The 17,212-nt window shown below is 40.8% G+C and overlaps 1 protein-coding gene across 2 annotated transcripts; it reads right to left on the bottom strand.

The window, feature by feature from the left end:
- Window positions 1-401: 401 nt before the first annotated feature.
- Window positions 402-15,337, bottom strand: pitpnc1b (phosphatidylinositol transfer protein cytoplasmic 1b). 2 transcript variants are annotated; one of them, XM_044208514.1, is made up of 10 exons: window positions 14,698-15,337; window positions 10,446-10,594; window positions 8,265-8,353; window positions 8,007-8,014; window positions 7,757-7,855; window positions 5,923-6,015; window positions 4,734-4,889; window positions 3,741-3,804; window positions 3,467-3,553; window positions 402-1,540 (listed from the first exon to the last, which is right to left on the bottom strand). In XM_044208514.1, exons 1-10 carry the CDS (start codon window positions 14,743-14,745, stop codon window positions 1,383-1,385), a joined length of 951 nt encoding a protein of 316 aa, XP_044064449.1. In that variant the 5' UTR covers window positions 14,746-15,337; the 3' UTR covers window positions 402-1,382. The 2 variants fall into 2 exon arrangements, with proteins under 2 accessions (XP_044064449.1, XP_044064450.1); XM_044208515.1 differs by having other exon boundaries at window positions 7,784-7,855; window positions 14,698-15,335.
- Between the last annotated feature and the right edge of the window lie 1,875 nt (window positions 15,338-17,212).

Raw genomic sequence — 17,212 nt, 5'->3', positions numbered from 1 at the left:
CACAGGAATTTCCAAGTCTCTCTGTGACAAGCCTGGGCTTTTGTCCTGAAGTCTTAAACAATAAAGTGATACAGCGATGACAGACATGCACACATGCCCAACTCACAACCCTGCATCTGCTAAACATTCATTATTCTCCTCCGTTGTCTTGCAGAGAAAAAAATTGCCATGAGCTGCAGAGACAAACCAGGCTGGACCAAGTAGCTGCTTCTTTTCATGTCCACTGCTGCCGGAGTCGGCTCCACATGGCACGCAAGTGTGAAATTGGTGAGTAGATTACATGTGATGTACCAGCAGCTGGTCCATCTTTACAGGTCAGAACTGATCAAACATGGCTGATAATGTTTGCAGTGAGTCAATTTTTTCCCTAATCTTGGCAGATATCAGGACACTAGTGAATCTTTTCACTGGAAAGAAATTGTATTTATTGATGAAAATCCATTACAAAAGACTATACAGTGTAATTTCCACATAGATTTTTGAGTAATTTTGAGTAATTTTTATACATTAAAACTGAATTTTACAAATAAGGCAACAGCAAACCATTCTCTTCTATATGTTCATAAAAAAATTAAGCTAGTAGTCTCATAAATGCTCACATCATTGATTTATAATTGAAGTTTATGCCTGGTTTGACCCATTTGCACCTCTCAGCTAAGTGATCAAAGAACCAATACAATGCCTCAGCGCCCTCTGTCAATACACCTGGTATGACCTATTGACTGAGGTGGAGAGGGGAGCCGATCCATAGCATTGACAGCCTCCCATGTTCTCCTCTGCTCTCTCATTAGATCCACTCTATTAAACTCCTTATGCATCTGTCTGTAGGCTGGGAGACAATCAGGAGCCCTGCTGGTGGTTGGTGAGCTCCACTATCGCTGAGGAACTGAGAGAAAGCGCTAAAATGCACCATATCTACAGGTTGCTGAAGACACTGGAAGGATTTTTGAAGGCAACAGTAGAAATTGGTGAAACAAGTGGTTTGTAAGGCATTTGTCTGGTTGTAACATGGAGTGAAGAGAGCAACTACATGTGCTCAAGAACAGATAAATATTTCTGCGGTAGTGTAGATTAGAAGATCCATACTGCTCTCATATCAGTCTTTATGCTAAGCTAACTAGCTTCTGGCTGTAGCCTTATATTTAACAGACAGATATGAAAGTGGTATTGATCCTCTCATCTGACTCTCCCCAAGAATGTGAATAAGAATTTTTGCCGAAATGTCGAAATCATTTAGATGATGTTAATGTCACAATTTACATATGGGTGTGTTAGTGTTTGAGAAGTAGCATCACATGACACTGGTGAATGCTGACATTGCTTTTTGTGTGTATGCACTGCGCAGTATATATTTATTTTTGTGTGTGTCTGTGCTTGAGGCATCATTCAGGGGAGGAGTTCAGGCGAATGGGACTGTGTGGCACAGAGGAGGCAGAGGGGTCAGACATGGCCGCAGTCGTCACTCCCATCTTCTTCAGGGAACGCTCGTCTGTCACTGAGATGGAACGAGAGAACGCAGGACGAGGGGCAGCCGGTGGGCCTGAGATAGATAGATAGATAAAGAGATAGAGACAGAGGGAGATTTTTTTAATTGTTCCTTTTTCCATGATTCTTCTCCTCTATTTGCTTTAACAACACAAATCCATTTCACATGTCATGCCATCAAAGCTAAAGTTGAGAGACTGAGAGATGGAGAACGAATGAGATACACATGACATGAAAGAAACAAGACAGAGATAAAAGAGAAAGAAAAGCAAAAGAATCAGAAGAGAAACAGAGGGACAACTGTGTTTGAGTTTTCAATTTATTTAAGTATTATTTAAGATCTGTGTTGTACACTTAGATTCCCATTAGTTAAATCCCTTATTGGTATTCAACTCACACACCCAACTTTTTATTAGACTCTCTAGAGTAAATGACATCCATTCACTTTTATTACAGCAGATGAATGAAATGAAAACTATTATTCGGTTTGTGCAGAGATAAACGCAGTAGCAGCATCTGGCCTGTAGGGGGTCATGGCGGTGCAGTGAGCTGCAGCAGGTTGAGCAATGACTGCAGATTTGTTGCAGCTTGATGTCTCTCATCATCACACACACAGGGAGAGAGAGCGAGCGAGAGAGAGAGAGAGCACAGGCAGGAAGATGCTACAGGCCATATTGGGAATTCTACTATTGATATCTTTCACATCCAGCTGAGGTTCACCAGACTAACCAGCAGGGGGCAGGGTGACCACACACACACACACACACACACACACACACACACACACACACACACACACACACATACATATGCCCAGACACAGACACCCACCAGGGCTGACATTTGCAGCTAAGTGCTGCAATGGCTGGTTATTTATGTTGAGAGGGCTGGTGATGGGGAGAGTTCAGCAGGTGGCTGCATTACACTGTTTATCAGACCGACGCAGTGGCATTATCACTTCATGAGCCAGCCCACACTCTTCTCCCCCCTTACATCTGTCTTTCTGTCGTCCTTTTCTGGGCATACACCCTCTGTCTCTCCCCCCTCACTGCTCCTTGTGTTGTGAAATGCCTCCTGAATGCTCTTCCCCCTTCATTTTTCTCACAGATGTACATCAGCCATCTGGGTACTTGTAGGGCACAGCTAAGGCACTAGTGGTGCAACCAGTCTCTGTTTAAGCCTGTTAACATTACAGAGTTATTCATTACCTCTACCAAGGAGACCCCCTACAGCTGGTTAGTGGCTTCACCCTGACTTTGAGAGGATGAGCAAATTGCAGTTCAAATCCCTTCTCTATAATCCTTCTTTAACCAGTGTTATTTTGTGATAATTATTTTTTATGGCACACAGTGTGATCACTCACAAAAATGTGAAGGATTACTTCAGGACATCGTGCTAACTTCATCAATGAGCATATTTGTTTCACTTTTATACCTGCTAATGTCTGAGTGTGAAGTAAAAAACTACAACTTAAAAAAAAAATATTTTTTTTTATAAAATTATGTGAAAATGCATAATGTTTAGTCAAAAAACCCCACAACCACATATTAGTGGTTGTGCTTGCAGATTTGCATATCATAGAAGACTGGACTATTGGCCCTCTAGTTCATACTATTTTGCAGTCTGCTAAATAAATACAAAATACCTGTTCAGATTTATTGTATATTTCTAATAATCTAAAAATGTGATATCCGTGTGGTTTTTTGCCTCCCTGTACAGCTCCTGCTGTATCGCCTGCTTATTATGCTGGGGAAAAAAAGCTAGAATAATTACTGTGGAGCACCAATATACATTTCAAACTTACTGCTCTTTTCATCTACCACTCATCTCTGTCCCTGTTTTCACCTCCATCTCTCTCTCTCTCTACCTTCACCACTCTCACATCCAGCTGTATCCCTCCCCACTCCCCCGTCTGTCTCCCCTCCCCTCCCCTCCCTCTGTGGTATTTCAGTACAGTGTAGGTCAGGAGCTGCAACCTCACCTGCGTTGTTCTGGGTGGATTTGACTTTGCTGTTGGTCTTCTCTTGCATCGCATGCTCGTACTCTCGCACCTCCTCTAAACTCAGCCCTGTGGGGAAAGCAACGTACACACACACACACGCAGCATCAGAACAGAGTATGAAATATGTATTACATTTCACAGGTCATATATTGAGGTAAAATCATATTTAAAAATACAACTGTATTGTTCTGAATGTTTTATCTTGTGTCTGTAATATGTGAAATGTAACATTGTGACTGTATTTCTGACCCACCGTGCCATTCGTCTATCCATGCTACTGCTTGCCTGTGGCCAACCAGAAGAATGTCCCGGATGTTCTGAAATAATACCGGAAACAAAAACATGTCAGGAAAAAGAAAATCTAAATAAAAATGCTACATAGTGCTTTAAATTTAGAAGTGTGCAGATGTGTGTGTGAAATGCCACATTTGGCATTATGTACAGTACGTCATTGTGAAATAATGACAATACCTTTGTGTAATTACTTTAAATAAATGTAATCATGGTTGAGATAAGTGGTAACTTATCTTAGATAAATGGGCACTTATATCAGCGGTATAATTAGCGTTAGCTTTTGTCAAAACTAAAGCTATATTCCTGTAAACACTGTTGCTTTGCAGTAACAATGTTGGAAAAAGGGCATTTAGTTTCACACTTCATTGCTTTGCTTCATTGTGGAGGATAAATGTGTTGAAAGTGATTTTTTCATCAGCTGTTTAACTTGTTCCACCAACCTCCATTGTGAGAAACTCTGAAAACCTTTGGTTTGTTTGTGCCAGAAGAACCGAGGTCCTCTCAGTGATGTAAAACAATACAGAAAATGCCCTAATAAATCTGACCTAATTGTGGATTACATCTAACTCAGAGCAAAGGTCATTTGAGGCTAACAGCCTTCTTGGCGGTGGTCTTGGTAATTATACTAATGTCTGGAAATTAATGTGGTAATGATTTATTTGTGCCAGAATTCAACACATGGCACATTCACATAACAAATAACCAATCAGGATTGCTGAGGATCATCATTTTATTGTAGATGTACAAAGTGAAAGACTCTAACATGCAGAAATCAATACCTGAATGAAGCAGTAACACTTTATTAAATCCAATTAGCTGTAAATTCGAATTTTTCCACCTTGTATTACACCTATAAAGGCTCATAACGTTAACTGCAGATCATATCTTGATCCAGCCCTCTTTACATTAGCATAGGGAAAAGGCATGACGGGGAAAAAAAGCGCTCTCTCACTTTGTGTATGAAATCCTCAGTCCTGGTCTGGAAGCCGTACACCTCAAAGCTGCACTGCACCCTCTTATAGGAGCACATAATGGGCTTATGGTCGTCTCTCCAGCCTCTCTGCAGAGGCCCTCGGCCAGTTTTACTTGACTGCCAGCGACTCAGGTCCTGCACAGAGCAAACAGTGGGTCTATATGTTACTTGCTGAGTCTGCAGAAACTTTGGCCCTGTGAGGCGTCTTTAGGGGGAAACTATGGATGTGTATGTGTGTACTGCAAGTGTATGTGTGTGTTTAAGAGAGCGTGTGCGACGATATGTGTGTGAAGGTGCAAGCAGATTGTTGCTCAACACAGCCCATAAAAGGAAAGTGTGGATTGTATTTGTACGTCATCATGTGTGTGCCGGTGTCCACATACGTGCATTATGAACCATTCTTTCTTAAGCGAAGTCCTCCTTTTTTGGAATTATGCTAAATTGCTTTTGAGTTAGTTGAGAAGATTCATACCACTCTTATATCTGTGCACTAAGTATGGAGCTATGGCCAGAAGGTGATTAGCTTAGCTTCACTTGGCATAAAGACATACAGCAGGGGGAAAACAGCTAGCTGGCTCACTCAAAAGTAAAGAAAAATTGTCTACCAATACCTCACTAATTAATACTTTGTATCTTGTTTCCATAAAGAAACGAAATGTAAAAACGACAAGTTGTGGTTTTACAGGGAGTTACATGTTGTAACTAGCCTCTGTTGAGCAGGAAATAGTTAGAGCATGTAACTCATGCATGTAACACAACTTGTCATTTTTTACATTTTTGTTTGTGTGAATTAAATTAACAGGATACGTGTTAACTAGAGACCGTTAGAGGTGCTGGTAGGTGTATTTTTTATTAACTCTGAACAGAACCAGGCTAGCTCTTTCCCCCACTTCCAGTCTTTATGCTAAGCTACGTATGCTACTTGCCTCCAGGCTCTAGCTCAATACTTTAAACACAGACACGAGAGCAGTATTGATCTTCTCATGTAACTCTAAGCGTATACACAAAAATGCCGAACTATTCCTTTAATGTAATCACACAGCTTTTTCTTTGCGAAACCTCAATAGGCTAAATATAGTTCAAGTTTGTCCACACACAATCATTTGTTTTTGCCTGTATGTGGTTGTACATGTGTATGTTTGTGTGCTCGTAACAGTACAGTACGTACCTCTGACTCTTTGTAGTGCTTTTCAGGGATGGGATCACTCAGGATATCCAGGAAACTCACATTCTCTGCTGGGGTCGGCGTGTCCCCAAACACCTGCATCCGAACAGATGGGGGAGGACGTACAGATGAGAGCAGACACACATGCGCACACTCACTAAAACTCTCACATGCAGTCACTCACTCAGTGGAGAGTGGGATGAGAGTAGATGAGTAACTGTGTGGAAAACTGAGGTCACACACCATAACAACCCCTCACTATATCCCACCCTGAGGCCCTTGGAGCAAATCACACTGGCGGAAAGAGAGGGGAGAGCAGAGGAGGGGGAGATGAAAAAAACAAAACAAGGACGTATGGGGGATATTAAAAGAGAAGGGAAAAAGAAGAGTTATGAGAGTGGAATATACTTTTCCTTGAGAGAGAATGGAGGGAAGCTTGGGAGAGCGCACTTTTATCTGACCTTGTTTAAAATTTGTTCTAATGCCCCGCTGAAGTTGTTCATTTCACAGTTGAAAACTAACAAATAAGAAAAAGCTGCCATTAGATAATAGCCTGCTACGCTCCTGTGGTGCTGTTGTTGGTCTGTGTCTACCCAAGGTCTTGCTCCCTCTTATGGAATGTGTTGCATTAGCTGGATGTATTGTGTTGCTTTTTACAATGTGCTCAGGGCACATCTCATGGTTTCCTCATCATTGTCTCTCTCTGTTTCTGTGTGGTGTAGATATTCATACAGAAACACAGAGAGCTTTGAGGTAGTATTCAAATCCATTACTTATGTAAAAGTCTATCTGCTATGGCAACAGCTGTGCATGTAGATGCAGCGGCTGGTAGCTCCTTCAAACATGGTACATTTTTGGTTTAAATGATTTTTTTCGGCTTTATTACTGAAACGTCATTGAATGATGTCTGAGTGGATTTGATTTAAAGGGCTAAGCCAAAATTGTTCAAATTGACTGGATCAGTAGATTTTGACAGAGACATTGAGAGCCTTGACAGTGGTGGAGATAGTATTCAAGAAATGTGCTATGGCAACGGCTGCGCATGTAGATGCCGCGGCCTGTAGGCTAACTCCTTCAAACTCTGCAATATTTTTGTTTTCTGTTATCTTATTTTTTTCCGGCTTATTGCTGAAACACGTATTTCCTATTCACTGGAAATAAGCATCATATTTTATAAGTTCTTCATATGTTTTGTATGTAAAATCTAATTTGCAAAGCAACTCGTAACTACAGCTGTCAAATACATTAATGTGGAGTAAAAAGTATATTTCCCTCTAAAATGTTGTGGAGTAGAGATATAAAGTAGAAAAGAAAATGAAAGAAAATACTCAAGTAAAGTACAAGTACCTCAAATTTGTACTTACAGTACTTGAGTAAATGTACCTAGTTACTTTCCACCACTGAGCCTTTAAGCGTATATGATGATGTGCGTAGATCATGCACGGCTCTCTATGAATGCGTCTTTGTTTGGAATAAACTTATGTAGTCTGTAACGACATGACATGAAACAAGATTCACCACATTTCTGTCCACAACCAGAACTCAAGATCTCCATTTTTGGACATGTTGGTTCTTGTTCTTGCAATTATTTGTGAATTTCTGTGTGTATGTGTGTGTGTGTGTGTGTGTGTGTCTTTATGCGTGTTCGCCTTGGACAAAATGCAGCATGGCAGCTGTGCTCACCCCCACTGCATGTCTGGTTAATAGATCTGCCAATATTGCATTTTGTGCTTTGCTTGTTTTCCTTGTAATGGACACATTAATTTGATGAACATTTTCTTTGTGCTGCAGAGAAAATTTCACTCCCCCTCTTTCCTAATCACTCCATCTTTCTCACCTCTCGCTCCCTCTCCGTGATACTCACGTTGTCGATATCGCCGTTGTTGTTCTCAAATCTTGTCTCAATACGGATGCTGAACTTGGGGATGAATGATACCTATGGGGTGACAAGAGGTAAAAATGGAGAAAAAGAGTTGAGGGCAGAGATAGAGAGACTGGAAGCAGGCTGCAGATTAGCTCCACTGATACTGGAAAGAGATGAGCTCTATTGCATTCATGTACAGTAAATGATGTGTGAGAATACTTACTGAGTACTCTGCAGCACCAGGGACGTTCAATATGGATAGGGAGAAACAGCATTAGTTACTCATACATGCATGAGCACGCAATTGCTCTCACACACACATACACGTCACCACAGGGGAATACATGCAAACATAGTGATAAATATTTGATGGCACTTGGAAAACCAGCTGTTAAAAGTAAATAAGTTTTGTATAATGCATTGAGGTGAAAGTAACCTGATGTTTAACACAAACATACGGCACTCAAACACAAACACACACCTGTGATGGTGTACGGGTAGAAGTTCCAGGCCTTTTCTGTCACGTAGAAGAATCGCGGGACAAACGCTCTCATCCAGGACGGCAGTTTACTGAAAAGCAAATCACAGTCAAGGAGAGGAAGAGTAGGAGAGTGAGATTATGGAGGGAGACAGAGAGATCCAAAGTGGTTTTCGTGCCATTTATAGCCAGATTACCTGTAGGCTACTCTCACCACAGCGTTCATTTGTATGACTCATTCCCAATTACACCTGTGGTGATGAATTGTTAGCTTCTAGGTCACATGTCAGAACATGATTGAGGTAGAATTCATTTTGCACTCACTGTACTTATGTGTGTGTGGTATGTGTGTGTGTGTTCCAGCATATCTTTACTAATGAGGACCAAATGTCCCACAAGCACAGAAAGATTAGGAAAATCCTCCACAGTGAGAACATTTCTTTACTTCTTTAAGAGTTTATTTTAGGATTAGGCCTTGGGTTTATAGTGGTGATTAGAATAAGAGTTGAGGTTACATTAGAGTAATGAGTGAGGTTAGCTTAGGGTTAGGAAATGAATTTAGAGTTAAAAGAAAATTTGGGTTGTTTTTCAGACTGGGCTTTCAGCATAATCACAATTCACTGATTAATGGACTGTCACCCTGAGCACAAAACAAATAAAACACATCCTTTAAGCACAATAACATGGACACTGCGGTCACGCATAGCTTCAAATTCCTGTAGTTGAAAATCATTACAATATTTCAGTCAACATTTCTCACACACTTGTTTACTTTAATGACTGTCGATCCTCTGCTGTGTTTAAATCATATTGGAGAAACATAATCCCTTTGCTTCAGCTTGAAGGAAATTCAACAATAATTTGGGTTACACTTTATTTTAACACCCCTATTTAGGGTTTCTAAGCAGTATATAAAAACTAAATAAATGGTTTGTAACACACTATAATATAGTTGTACTTAGATATAAGGACATTGTGTTTATTAATGTATTCACATACAGATTTAAAACTGTTGAGCTCCAAGATTCACTCTTGACCTTCCCATCCCAACAGTAGTTTAACAAATAAATTCTTAACTCAAGATCCCCTTACTAGATTTCTTGCAGAGCTTTCAGCTACATTACACAAGACTGGAAACAGGTGTAAACAGCTAGCCGGTAACAAAATCCACTTACAATTTGCAGTTGTATGGAGGGTTATGTGCTGGACTATATCTAAGGTTGAAGCAGTAACTTACTGGAGTCTCCGCTGATTGCCTGGCAACTGCTCCCAGCCAACAAATAGTACGGCAAACAACCCCCCATAAAACAGCAACGGATTAAACAAGCAAGTTATAACGTGTTAATTAGTGAGCTTTAGAGGGGCTGGTAGGTGGATTTGTTACCTTCCGACAGAGACAGGCTAGCTTTTTCCTCCTGTTTCCAGTCTTTATGCTAAACTAAGCTAACTGGCTGCTGGCTCCAGCTCCAGCTTAACGTACAGAAATGAGAGTGGCATCGATCTTCTCATCTAACTCACCGCCAGAAAGCGAATATGCCCCAAAATGTCTAACAATTCCTTCAATAAATAATTAAAAATGTCCTTATATCTCCTTACAACTACATTATAGTGTGCTATAAAACATTAATAAACTGTTTATATACTGTTTATAAATGCTGAATAGGGTGTTAAAGTTAAGTGTCACCATCATTTAAATGAATGAACTATTAACAAATGATATTTTGTAGGCACACATGGTTATAGTGTGACAACAGAAATATAATTTCAACACTACAAGGGAAATATCAGAGCCTAAAAATTCCCACATATCCTGTAATTGCATCAGGATGATGTGGACATGTTTTTCTTGTACATGGTACAAAAATATTTCCACTGTAACCCCCAGTACAGGCCTCAACATGTTTGAGGCAGTGGGTACTTGGACTTTGGATTTAGGCAGGCTACACTGCAGTATGGGTGATGCTGTGTTGAAATTACGTTTTATTGCTTGTCAGTAATGATACCTGCAACTTGGATCACAGGACGTAAAGGTTTACACTGAAGTAAGAGATCAAAGATCGAACACAATTAGTTATCATAATGACAGAGCTGAAAACTTGAGGATAAGGCTCAGTTTGCAAATAGCCCGAATTATTAGTATTAGTACATCATTAGTACAGCTACACAAATGAGTTGCCCTCTTACCTGCTGAGATAGATTCGCTTCTCGGTCAGCTGTCCTGGGCCGTACTGAGGGTGAGTATCTGACTCATTTCTCACCACCTCCACCCCTTCTCCCCCACCACTCTGCTCACAGCAGTGCTTACTGATCATGTACAGCTGCCCAATCCTATACTGGAGTAGTTTAGGATGAAGTTTATGGCGGTGAGGATGGGGAAGGGGTAAAGAGAGAGAGAGAGAGAGACAAAAAAGAAAAGTGAAACAAAAAGCAAAATCATCTTCCTAATCCTCAAGATGCTATCAAAGTGACACTTTATGAGTGTGGCGTTAGTTTCACTCAAAGTGTTGGTTGATTGTGGTCATGCATCAAGGAAAAGGAAAAGTGAGCAGGTAGGCACATCCTTCACACATTTCCTCTTACAAATAAAAAGTTCATTAACAATAAAAAGCACCGTTGCTGGATTTATTTCTCTCAGGTGTTGCAGTTACAGCCTTTCTTGGTTTGGTATGACCAGTAGCTTATGGAGGCTAATGGTAGCCAATGTTAGCAAACTTTGGGTTTGGACTTCCTCCTGTGCTCCCGTCATAATAACTACGGCCACTAAAGGTCGCCGCCTAACAATAAACGTAAATATGGGTCGTAATAAGCTGCTTGCACAAACGACCTATACAGCCGTGTTTTTGGGGAGAACGATCTGCTTTATTCTATTAATATTTGTCTCTACTCTGTACATATTCTACTGCATGCCTGTCCGTCCTGGAAGAAGGATCCCTCCTCTGTTGCTCTTCCTGAGGTTTAAGTTTTTTGGGAATTTTTTCTAATCTGAAGAGAGGGTCTAAGGATATAGCATTATGTATGCTGTACAGATTTTAAAGCCCTTTAAGGCAAATTTGTGATTTTAGGATATTTAAATAAAATTACTTGACTTATATATGACAAAATTTCTATCTAATCAATAAACTGCACACTCCATTGAGGAAATTATAATCACCATCAGCAACTAAGAGAAAGTAGCTAGTGAGAGTGACTACAGAAAAATCTCCTGGCAGCAGGTTCAGTCATAGTTGCTGAGTCCGATTTTGTCTCGACAGGCACTTACTCAGTGCTGCTTAGGTGCAAGCTTTGTATTTGCTCTTCATTTTTTAAATAGTCACTTGCTGTGTATAAAGATTTCCCTCAAGTGACCATATCAAACATCAAAATTTTATTTGGCCAGTGAGGGTGAATGCATGGTGTCACAATTAAGCAGGGGGATGGGACTTTGTTCTCTGCTGCAGCCCCAGTTTCTGCTCAATGCTGATGAGGTGGGAGTACATACTCTCATAGTCTTAAGAGAATGAGGCCTTTGGGCCTCTGGAGCAGCCTCCTCGATGAGCTCAGCCTGACAGAATCAGTGTTTTCTTTTGAGCAATTCATAAATCACATGCTTAACACAAGAATATTTATAATACCATTTTCATGGTATTTTAAATGGTATCATGCTATCATTTTTTCCTCCTCAACATTGTTTCTTTGTACAGTATTTTGTTTGCTTTAATTGCAAATTACTTGGTGAACTTTGTTTTTAAAGTTATTATGAAAAAACAATAAAATTATACTGTAAACAAATAAACTGTTCTGCTGTGGCCACCGCAATGTAATTCATTTTGTTGCCCTATATTGGTTTGCAGCTAAAGCATTATTTTAATTAAAAGCAGAAACAGAGAAAGATGGGGAGGAAGAGAAAAAGAGGAGGGCAGATATCAGTTTGCCATCCTTCAATGTACTCTGTTGACAATAATGTGACACTCCTCCTTCTTGTTCCAATTACTGTGGTGTGTCAACATTCAATATTTACTTATTGGGTATTCATGGGACTTAATTAATCAAAGCGATGGGTGCTTAACAGACTACAGAGCAGTGAGCTCCTCCCACACACCGGTTGTGAATCTTTTTCACTTTCTACAAAACTAATCTTAGCAGGAAGTTTGAAAGACTTAAAGGAAGGAATCTCCGTCTGTCTGTATGTCTGTCCTTCGATTTTCTAGACAACTGTTCATCCGATCGACTTCACACTTGGCAGGTGTACTGCTGAGGACCCAAGAGAGTGCAGTGTTGAGTGCGAGCTGTTGAGATTAGGACATATTTATTAGTATATTTAGTAGTACACACAGTGTAGAGTATTGAGAGGGGACCCCTATTAACTGCCGCCGAACGGCATGCTGGGTACAGCTCGCTCTCGCTCGCTACAGCACATTCAACAACAGATGAAGAAAGAGAGACCGGAGATGTTACATTGAAGCAAAGTCTTGTAAGTTTGACATTTTGTTTCGCTAAACTTAAACATTTCAAGCATCAGCGATGCAACGCTTTTGTTCTGGGGAAAAAAATGCCAGACTTTTGGATGTTCTAACGAAAGAAATGCCAAAACCAAGCAACAGGATATAACATTTCACAGGTGACAAGTTGTTTTACAATATTTTACTGTTATGAACGTGTTGAATTTGAATAAGTTATCCTTTTTTTTAGCTAACATAAGTTTAAGTGACTGATACAAAGTTAAGCTAACTTATGTCAGGTAAAGAAAAAAAGATGAAGTTTCAAATTCCATGCATCGAATGCAGGAAAAGTTTGAATGAGTCACCAATTAAAGAGCAAAGAGAATAGCCATAGCCTATGTGGATTTTGAGGTGCTGGAGTGCGCATTGTCGTGTCCCAGCTTGTAGAGATAGTGTAGAATTTACACAAATGTTAGGGCTATGCTAAATGTTCAGAATAACAGACAGAAAAGGGTTAGGTTTAGGGTAGATCAATACTTTTGCACATTTGTGGCAACTAACAAAGTCCAATTCGGTTCCATCTTAGTCAGTAACAACTGAGAAATTTGTCCAAATGTCAGACATGCCTTGCTTTGCTTTTGTATTGTAATGACCTGCTTTGATCTTCTTTTCAACTTCATTTGTTGACTCCATCCTTCTGGTTAGTGCTAAATCACACAGTTTATTTTTTGACCGCCCGCTCCCACCCGCAGCAAGGTTTAAACCACCCACTCCTGCGAGATTTGCGTTGGGTCCCGCGGGACATGCAGGATCCTCTAACTTGAATTTGTTATGTAACCCTGGATCTGTCCACTGACAATGGAAATGAGACTGTTTTGCAAAACACATACAAATTATCTAAATATTTGCAAATGATTGTGTACTCAGCCCCAAAGTATAACATTTACCCTCATCCCTAAACAATAATCATCACAAATCAAGCATGTCTGTCTAATTCCCTTTATAGTGGTGATGTACAGTGCCTATAACAAGTATTCACCCACTTTGGAAGTTTTCATGTTTATGGTCTTTTCAGCAGAAAAATACAGGTTTAAAGGAGGGCCTGTTCTAGGCATATTTACAGCTGTGCCATACTCTTTCCATTTCATAATGACTTTATCTGTACTCCAAGGGATGTTCAGTGACTTGGAAGTTTCTTTGCATCTGTCCCCTGACTTGTGCTTTTAATCTTCATGGTGCAGGTTTTGCCACAATACTGACTCTTCCAAATACAGGTGTATTTATACAACAATCAACTGAAACCCCTCAACTACACACGGATGATCTCCATTTAACTCTCCATTTAACTCCATTCAGGCGAAAGAGGATTTGCGGCAAGCTCAAGTTTCTGTGTGCCTTGTAGTGATACTGTAAATCCTATTTTGGGACTGCTATTTTTCACTGTCATTGTTGTGGTAAAAGGTAGAATGGGGGGGGGGCATTTCTTTTGAAGGACACTTTGGCGCATAACTCCCTCGTCCATCCACCTTTTCACTGTAATGGGATCTCCTTTGTTTATGCATATGTTTAAACTGCAGGCCGAAAACCTTTGTTTGAGTTTAGGTTTTGCAAAGCAGTAACCAGTCCAACTAGTTTTGAGCGCTGCTAGGTGTGCTAAAGCAAGCAGGGGAAGTAGAAGAGCAGACAGATGGGAAGATAATTTAGATACAACTGCACTGCTATGATGCTGCTGGCCAGATGTTGTGCACTGGCTCCGTCATATTGGGCGAGCATGTCGGTGCTTAACATACCTCGCTACCCAACGTGCCAAAGCTCCCACTGAGCAGCCGCAGGAGGTCTGTGTGCTCTGTTGGCACTTTTCTTATCAGCACATTAACGCTTTCAAGATCACAAGTTGAAACAACACTTTCACATTTGAAATTAAATCCCCTCTTTTGTATTTCAATTTAAAGTTGTAGCAGGGTAGCGTGTGTGTGTGTGTTTCTGTGTGTGAGTGTGGGAAAGACAAACACACTTACCTCATCCACAGTCAGTGGCATACATATGCGGTACTCTTTCATCAACATGGTGCTGTTAGAGAGAGGACTGTCTTTGTGAACTGTCTGTGCTTGAGTCTGTCTATCTCAGCTGTCTTGGTTGCATAGTAGACAGGCTCAGGCAGGCTACACTGCTGATGGACTGCAGTGACCTCTTTTCTGACGCTCTTCTTCCTTTGTTTTGCTGATGTCAGTAATCCATGGAGTTAAGTCCAGTCCTCTCTGTCAATGAGTATCTGCTGTTTTCTTACGTTCCTTCCCTCGTTCACTCCTTACAGCCTTGTCTCTCCCTTTTTGTTTTTCTTCCTCAATTAATCGCTTGGACCCGACTTTTTAACTGCTGTCTCTCCCTCCTTTTCTTGTTACTTCTGCTTTCTCCTCTCCTGCCTTCAGCTGCCCTTTCTGTTTGCTTTCTTTCACAATAGTGGAGAAAGTAATAATTAGCTGTGAGGTAAGATTGAAACCTAACCCACTCTACCTGTTCTTTCCTTTCTCTACCTCTCTGTGCTTTGTTTAATTCCTACATGGACTTCTCATGTGTAACCTTGCTGTCTGCTCGCTCGGCGCTCCTCCCTTTCCCCTCAGCTGCCCTCTGCTACTTTCAGTTCCTCACAAATTCCTTCGCCTGTTCCCGCCTTATCTACTTTTAATCTCTCCCTCCCTCCCTCCTTCTCTCCTTCCCATAGTATCCACTCCCTGCCCACTGTACTTTACTACCTCCTCACCTGTGTCAACCCCCCTTCCCCCCTTCTCTCTCTCTCTCTGATCTTTATCTTCTCTATCGCCAACACTGTTTTCAACAATAATACTGTCTGTCATCTTTATATATCTGGAAACATCAAGTAAAAGTTTGTTAACATCAGTCTTTGAATTTGAAGCACTTTCCTCCCTTACCTCCTTCCCAACATTAAGGTTATGAAAGCACTCAGGGTATATGAATGGCTGACACACAGGGGTAGTCAGGTTGGGCCGTTGGATTAAATATTACCAGAGCCATGAGAACTTCCATTAAGCACTGCGACAGACTTGCTTACATTGTATTACTTCATGACCTTCAGCTGGGTTTAATTGAATCCGTGTTTAGTCAATGAGTAGTGGGATCGAAGCAGTCATAATTTCTCGCCTGTGTCTGTCCTTGAGTCACAGGCCGACTCTCCTTTTGTGTGGGCGAGAGCTGACGGCGACAGCCAAGCACATATTGTTGCTTCCCCATCAAATAAGAGAAGCAGATGTTTGGCTTCTGCAGGTCAGTCTGACGGGGCCAAAACCAATAACCGGCCCTGGATTCTTCCTCTCTGGTGGAATTCACTTGCTTTTCTTAGTGTGCCTTGAGACAGGGCCAAAGTGGCTCCCTTCTCCACATGTCTTCGCTATCATCCACTCCGCAGTGAAAGAGAGAGCGGTGAAAACAAATTCCTGGTGGGGTTTGCTCCTATCTTATCAGATCAGTGTTTAGAGAAGGGAAGCCACTTCAGAGAGCTGAGGTGTGCTTTGCTTGTCTCTGCCTCGATTCTCCCTGGACACACACACAGCTCTGACAGCACAAGCATCACCACAGTTTAAAGGATGATTGGTGGCGACTTAAACGTGTATTAAGCAATTGATCGAGACATTGATTTCTTTGATTGATTATTTAATTGTGGTTTGGAACTGGGTTAATGGTAACTATGGTGAGGAATGGCAGCGTTCTCGGATGACTGATCCTGCAAACTATGGAGCTGATCAAAAGATTGGTTTGTTGATTGATTAATGGATGAAATAGATGTTTACTGTAGTCAAAGAATTATCCCGTGCCTTCTTTAAAAGATCAAAGTCAGAGGTGGAACTAATTATAGTTACTGAAGAATTCAGAGAAACACTATTTTGAAATGTCTGTAATCTTTTTTTATAAAGTATTTTTGTGTATTTTCACACCTTAATTAGAGATATGACAGATGACAGGAAATGAGGGGAGAGAAATGGGGAAAGACATGCCACTAAGGCTCCATTTACAGCTGGTACTAACATGAGATCTGTATCTGGATACATTATCTGGATAATAACATCTGATCAAAAGGACCTGTTATTAATAAGTGTTCTCATTATCTTGATTCTGCCAGCATTGTGATCTGATCTCAATATGCATATTAGTTAGGCGGGGCTGGCGGACTTGAGATGGGTATCATTAGGATTTTATTGATACTCTTACTGGTTCTTTTTCATTACTAAAGGATTAGAATAGAATATTTGAAATATAACAAAATGCTGTTTCTAGAGCAGCAACAGTAAAGTTAACAACAGCAAAGTCACTATATAAACTCAATGACATCTCCCTGGAACCAAATCTACAATGTCAATAAAATAAATCGTATTCCTGACATCAAAATACAGAGTGAAGTTTAGAAAGCATTAAGAACACCTCAGTCAGTATCAGTCCTTCCTCCTGTCTTCTGTCCTCCCCCCTCTGCTGCTGGTGTGATTCACACCAAGTCAGTTACCGCTGGTAGAAAGAGGAGGG

The sequence above is a fragment of the Siniperca chuatsi genome, linkage group LG9 (assembly GCF_020085105.1).
Source record: "Siniperca chuatsi isolate FFG_IHB_CAS linkage group LG9, ASM2008510v1, whole genome shotgun sequence".
Lineage (NCBI taxonomy): Eukaryota > Metazoa > Chordata > Actinopteri > Centrarchiformes > Sinipercidae > Siniperca > Siniperca chuatsi.
This window is presented reverse-complemented; position numbering and strand designations above follow the sequence as displayed.

Excerpts from the sequence above, each read along its gene's own strand:
- pitpnc1b (XM_044208514.1), bottom strand. The coding sequence starts at position 14,745 with ATGTTGATGAAAGAGTACCGCATATGTATGCCACTGACTGTGGATGAG. Across the intron at positions 10,595-14,697 it reads TGCCACTGACTGTGGATGAG|TATAGGATTGGGCAGCTGTA; the intron begins GTAAGTGTGTTT and ends AAACTACTCCAG. Across the intron at positions 6,016-7,756 it reads TCACGGAGAGGGAGCGAGAG|GTGTTTGGGGACACGCCGAC; the intron begins GTGAGAAAGATG and ends GTTCGGATGCAG.